This window comes from Mesitornis unicolor, unplaced genomic scaffold, assembly GCF_000695765.1.
Source record: "Mesitornis unicolor isolate BGI_N332 unplaced genomic scaffold, ASM69576v1 scaffold3876, whole genome shotgun sequence".
In the NCBI taxonomy this organism is placed as follows: domain Eukaryota; kingdom Metazoa; phylum Chordata; class Aves; order Mesitornithiformes; family Mesitornithidae; genus Mesitornis; species Mesitornis unicolor.
In genome coordinates, this window is record NW_010188779.1 from 140161 (window position 1) to 147125 (window position 6965).

General features: G+C 38.9%; 1 protein-coding gene across 1 annotated transcript in view; it reads left to right on the plus strand.

Moving 5' to 3' along the window:
• The window catches only part of SLC10A7 (solute carrier family 10, member 7), a gene marked incomplete at its 5' end in the record, with an annotated part of 141933 nt that extends 137010 nt beyond the window's left edge, over window positions 1-4923 (plus strand). The window contains 2 exons of the mRNA XM_010185825.1: window positions 260-405; window positions 3719-4923. Of these exons, the coding sequence (XP_010184127.1) occupies window positions 260-405; window positions 3719-3763 (191 nt within the window). The remainder of the gene's footprint in view (window positions 1-259; window positions 406-3718) is intronic.
• Window positions 4924-6965: the final 2042 nt, after the last annotated feature.

Genomic DNA, 6965 nt, shown 5'->3' on the forward strand with positions numbered 1-6965 from the left:
TGACAGCTATTAGCATAATTAGAAAAAAATATTTTCTTACATCCCCCCATTCCTTCTTTTTTGCCACGCAACTTTATTTCCGTGTATTTTTTGTTGATGTTTTTGCTGGTTTTTTTTTTTAATTTAAAACTTCTGAGACTTCATTTTGGTTCGAGTTGGGGTTTTTTTGGTGAAATTTCAATGCAACACAAAACGCTTTGCTTTTGTCTGTAGCTCAGAGTCTGAGGTGAAAGTCTGTCTCCTGTTTTTCTGCCTGCAGGGATTCCAATGCTGAAGATAGTATTTGCGGGTTATGAGCACCTGTCCTTAATTTCCATCCCCTTACTCATCTATCATCCTGCTCAGATTCTTCTTGGCAGTCTGTTGGTACCAACAATAAAATCTTGGATGGTTTCTAGGCAAAAGGTAAGAATTGCTGGTTTTGATTTATAATGGAAAGTGTGCTATGAGGGGAAAAAACACCTAAACACGTCTTAATCTCCTTGGGTTCCTTCTTGTAGATCCCACAGTAGAGATTTTTCTCTTTCTTTACTTCCTTTATTACATTGATAGTCAGAGTAGTATCAAATTAAAAATGCTGAACTTTATCCTCTTTGGCTCTGAAAAGGTTCAACTCATGACATTAGGTGTCTGCAGTTAGTTCAAATTACGAATTAATTGTAATTATTAATTCAGATTGTGCTGAATAAGAATAGCTCTGGCTTTAGCCAATAATCACAGCTTTGGATCTCATCATGGCAGTGACAGAGATCTGTCCACTGGTGTGGGAAATGGGGAAATCGGGTAAAATGAGAACACTTTCTGGATTGAAGTGAGTTGAAGCAGGCTATGATTTTTTAATTTTTTTTCTTATGAGTCACCCTTTACAACAGCCAGAAATCTACAAGAGTCTGGTGTGTCACATTTCGTGCCAAAATTATGGCATGGGATAGCTTGCAGGATTATAGACTATAACCTAGAGGTTCTTGCATTGACATCACTGATTCAAATTATGCTTATTTCAGTACAAACTGAAGCTATTGATATTTGACAGTCATTTTGTATTCTATATGAAATAATGGCCACAGTTTTAGTCAGGTTCTCAGAACAGTGGTAACCACCTCATGGAAAACTAGTCCATGCAACTAATTTTAATGCTGTCTTTAATGTTCTGAGATTATAAGGATCACAAAGCTGTGGCAACTGAAGCAGTCTTTGATAACCGTTTTAGGTGAGGGTTGAGACCTACTGTGAGAAGCCCAGCGCCAACAGTACCCTGCATTCTCCACTTGTCAGTGGAGAACTTTTTTTAATAACTTCCATGTTTCTAATTTTCAGCAAAACTCAACAGGCTGCCATTTTACTAGTTTCACTCCACTAAAGTCACCTTGCTAACTTGAATGCTAAAATTCCCCAAATTAGTGATTTTATGTGGCTCCACTTCTGGTTACCTTAATTGTGAAAAGCAGGAAAACTCTCAATTTTCAGGAACTGAGTCCAGAAATCAGACCCTGTTAAGGTATACTTATCTTAGCATCCAAAAAGTGAAATTTGAGAATCATATGTTATTTCCTCATCAGTCTGAAAGTCATGATTTTTTTTAAAATCAGAAATTAACAGGAGACATTACAGGTTGCATAAAGAAAATTCTGTGTTATTCCTGCAGAAAGATAGCCTAAAGTAGACACTACCGGTAACAGAACAATCCCTGTAATGCTGGCTTCTCTTCAGCATCTCACTGCTCTCTACCTTGAGGACCAGCTGGAGCTCATCCAGACCTCCATGATCCTCAGGGTGGTAATGGTCTTTAGGGGCTGCTGTCAGTTGCTGCAAGTTAACACAGCCTTTCAACAGGGTATCAAAAAAGTCAACCAGTACTGGAGAGATTTACTGTTCACCAGCACTAGTTTCTTATTCATTAAGCATCAAATAAACCTCCTGTGCTAATCAGACTGTAATGCTGCTGTAGAGCCACTTTAGGGGATTGTTGTTCTGCTGCAGCAGTTTCTTCAGTTGGTCTTCTGTATTATTCACAAATGTTATTTTAATTACTCTTTGAAAAAAAATCAATGAGGTTGGGTCTGGTACAGTTGCAATAAGTATAATAGAAGTGAATGCTGTGACTGGATAATGGTCTCCCGCTTTGAAAATAAACATGTCATCATCACCCTTGATGTTTATTTTCTATAAACACCTTGGCTTCATTTTGGCATCTTTCTTGCAGGGGAAGACGGTTATCCAGTCACAGTACTCAACTGCAGTGACATTCCTACTTAATTATGATAGTACATGTGATCTGGTTGTATGAAATTGAATTTAAATATTTAGAGGTTCATCTACACTAAGGTATTTCTACTTTGTAAATATGGCAGCAGAATCTGCCAAACTACAAAGTTAAAAAATTGTTTCCCCAAACAAAATGTGGAATGATGTCTCTCTCCAAAGTCTCTTCCTGAATAATATCCAAAAGACTAATCTCAAATGGCTAGATTTAACAATAGTTAAATGCTGGTGTTTCTGAATGCTGGTGTTGAATGCTGGTGTTTGAGAGGAATATAACCTATTTATTTTTAAAGGTTTGGATTTTTTTTAAGGGCTTACATTTGTGCTGGAGCATTTTTCAAGCAGTGCTTACAAGCTTTAAATGTAAAATATTAAAGGTTAATATCTACAATAAGAGGACCCATCAGAAATCTGAGACTGAAAATTGCTTGTTTAGCCAACCCTCCAGAAATAGTCTCTCACCCAACAGGCAAATTACAGTCTGTCAGTGCACTTCCCCCAAAAGGCTAAGGAAAACGGAGGTTCTGAATTTCAGGAATGAGCAAATTTCACAAATTTCCCTCTCAGGCCGATTCGTCCCACACAAGAAGGCACTGAGCTGTTACTGTTGTAGAGCACGCCGGCAAAAGGCATCCTTCACTGACCTCATCAGTATACAGGAGCAGCTGCAAACCTAACACCTTTTAAGCCTGTCACAATCACCTCCTGAGTTAGAGAGGCTGCTTCCTGCCGAACTAGAAGCACAATCACCTATCATTTGAGTTGAACCTCTGTCTCACGCTGAGTAGTTCAGCTGCCATAGGTTGCCAGCCCGGTGGGTAACACAGAGCTGGACCCTGCCATCAAACAAAGACATGTGGTTTCTCTCCTCCTTGTACAGTAAGAGTAACCTAAAGTTACAAAGACAGCAGGTGTCCCCTGCTATAAGATCAGCTCTGGACTGATGGACTATGGTTTATTCTTACCTTTTCTGAGAAAGGAAGGTATAAATATCAGAGGAGCATGACCTCTACCACTGCAGCAGTGACTATGCTCTGGCTTCATGCCATATGGAAGGAGGGCAGGGAACATGAAGGTGTTGGCAGAAATTTTCTTCACAGTCTTTTCCTAAGTAGGTCAGAAGCTCTTCTCTCTGGGCTACAAGTGGTCTCTTGAGTGGAGTCCCAAGACCTGCTTTCTGTAAGACCTCTAAGACCCCCTTCACTTCCTTCACTGGCACTGTAGCCATGTTCCTTGTGGTTCCTCTGTTAAGGCTGTGTATGAGGAGGCTGTGGTGGGCTATCAGAGAGAAAATAATCATCCCAAAACCCAGAGTGGCCTGTCAGCTGCATGCTGACACCTCACTCAGCATCCTAGAAGCACATGCAGCATTTTGTTGCCTGTTATAAATAAAATCTGTGCTGTTGGTCATTTTTTAAGAATATAAAGAAGTGACTGTTTTGTTTACTGTTCACAGGCACTGAAGTTAACCAGGCAGCCCAAAGCACCCGTGAAGGTATAATGAAGGAGATGGCCTGTGTCACAGTGACTGTATATATGTACTATACTGTACACACAGACAATTGAGACAACGGGGTTTTGGTGAATGTTGCTCCAGTGCATATTTTATTTTTCTATATACATACATATATATATATATATATTAAAAAGAGACCTGTTAAGTGCCTTACAGATGCATTTTTGGCAAAAGCATTGTTTCCAGAAGCCACTTTGTTGGTTACTGCAAGAGGCTGTACAGTATTTTGGAGTTCTTTAGTTTTTATTTTTCTAACCAATGAATGGTGATGACTAATGGCTGTTTGTTCCATTGCCCTTGCATTGAAGCCAGGGTGTACCAGCTGTAAGTCTCTGTTTTAAACTAGCCAAAATGACGAGAATCCTATCCCACTGCTGTCTTGCCCTCGGGAAGAGCTTTCTGAAGGTTTTTTTGAGATTGACTTGAATTTCTGTGTGACTCTGTTACACTCCCAAGTCATATGACTGTGACATGCCTTTTTCTTCTGAGTTTGTGTATTCTCAGCATGGGGCCATCCATTGGATAGAAGCTGAGAAGCATGAATTATTTGCATTTGTTGACACAGTTGTCTAGACATTCCTTCAAAGTTAATGGTTTCTCAAGAAAATTCTTTCAATTCCATTGTATGATATTGTGCCATTGTATATCTTAAATGCCTCATAAGCTTCTTCAAAGAAATGGTCTGGTGCTTGGGTTATGAGTGAAGTATTTGTGTTTGCAGCTAGAAGATCTTTTATAATTTACCCTTGAAGAACACAAATTTTTGTTTTTCTTTTTTCTTCTCCTTCCCCCAGTGCAATACACAGAGATCTGCAGTGACAGAATTTAGGATGCTAATACTGAAATGCAGCCTTTATTGTAGTAACCCAAGCTATGTTTTCTATATTGCTGCATTGGTAATGAATAATAGCTTGTGAGGACAAGAAAGTTGACAATTATTTTTTTTGCTAGTTAAAAGGGTACGTATAGTAACCAGAACACTATCTTAGCTAATTTGACAATCAGTCACAACTTTTTTAAAAATGAAACTATACTCTTTTTTATAAAATTATATATAAAAAAGAACACAAAATACTATTTCTAAGAGGAGTGTTGAAGAGAAAGAAACACAGGCATATATTTAAACACATAGCCAGCCCTGTGTCCAGGAGATTAAGATTTCAGGAGAGTACTCTAGTCCAAACTTATCTGCAAAAACTATGCTGGCTGTTGTGCACTAAAACATTAAAAGGAATTAAAGAAATAGGTCAAACTGGGATCGATATAAATGCATAAGTGTCATGCATGTCATGGTTAACATTGCAGTTAATGGTGCAGCTGAGTGCAAACACCTAGGAGCAGATGTTTAGCAGATGTAAATAATCGTAGCTCTGATGAGACTATAGCCATTTGCACAAGCTAAAGATCTTTGGTTTGACAGTAGGCACGTGAAATTCATATCCTTTTGCCTTCGTGAAAAAAATTGTGTTTGGTTTACCTAGTCTGTTATTCCTAGTCCGTTATTCCTGTGAACAGGAAAGTAATCTGGTACCAATCATTGGTGCTTCACCTGATGGTCAGGGCAAGGCTGCTCTGTTGCCACCTGTATGAGAAACTACTGGGAGCTGACAGCATCACCTTGTTCAGAACTGCCCTCGCCAATAAAACGACCACGTAACACGTGTATGTGAGGTGGCTACATGCTGAATTCTTTCATTCCCTGGAGCCGGATCAAGCTCTGCACACTGAGCAGGCAGGAGGGCAGGACACTGTCCACCACCCGTGTACCCTGGCACTGTGCTCTGCTGTCACCAGCCAGTGATGCAAAGAGCAGCGGGCAGTGAGCTCCCAGTTGTGATCGCAGCATACCCAGATACCATAGTCAGATCCACCACCAGGCCAGCCTGCGAGGTAAATGGAGAGAACAGCATGTGTGGTTCTGGGCCACATTCAAGGTTCCCCTTTCTGAAGTATGCTAACCAGTGACTGGCTCCACGTGGGAGAAGTCCATTGTCTGGGCATAAAAACTGTGCTTGCAGCCAGGAGTCCAGACTCAGGGCAGTTTCTTTTTATTGTGTTTCCATGAACCTGAACTTTTGGAGCATATAAGAACTTAATCCAAATCCCACTGAAATCGATGGCTCTTTCTGTTAGTTTTCAGTGGCAAAGCAACAGGCCCAGAAAGAGTGCTTGCTTTCATAAAAAATACAGGAAGAGTTCAAGCAGACAGTAAGTTACTGTGGTTTTGTCAATGCTAAATAGTCAGAACACTGCACATACTCTTACTGAGCTACCTCTGCGTACTGAATCTCCGACTTTCAGTACATCCAACAACTTGATTAAATTCCACTTAACGCATCCCTTTTTTCTTCGTTACATGTTTTCTACATTTAAGAGTATTTGAAACTATTTTAAGATGGAGTTTTGTTAGAGCCTTTACAAAGTCCTTGTCGATTGCTTGGGGTAGTCTAAATATTGTGTACTGGAGGTGTTGGTCTAAAGGGAATATAAAGCAAAACTGAAATACATATTTTAAAACCATACTTAATGAAACTTAATTATGCATATCAGTTCTGTTATGTTTAAAGACTGTTAAGATGTTTGTTTTATGACTTGTTATTATGCATATATGTCTTTAATAAACAGAGTGGCTTTGAATTTAATTTTGTTAATAGGAAAGCAAGATAAAATTACTTATCCTCTAGGTCAAGTTTTTACCTCTGTTACCTATGTTTTGTTCTTTTGTGTTTACTTGTCCTTTAAAAAAAAATCTGTGAACTGTACAGAAATATTTTATGAACTAAACTTGGGGAAAGAAAGTCCTCAGAATACTGCAGATTATAATCAACTGAAAATCAATTCATTCAACTCCACCAGTTTTTAAGTAGAGGGTTGAAATAATTCTGAATCTTTTCAGTTTCTTAGCTTTAAATTTAACTGACAGATACCTGGTATCGAACATAATCAGGCAAGAGTGATGACAGTCGAGAACTTTGCCCATATTAAAACATAAGGATTTTTTTGATCATCAGTACTTCTTAGCTTCTACATGTCTATAATGCCATCTAATGATATCAGAGGAAAAAACATTCAAGTATTAAAAGAGCACTTCAGGGAATCTTAGCCCTTTGTGTTGAGATACTAAAACATTTTATTTCCCTTTTTGTGCACTAAGTTGAGAAGCTTTTGATGACCCCAGTAATAGGTC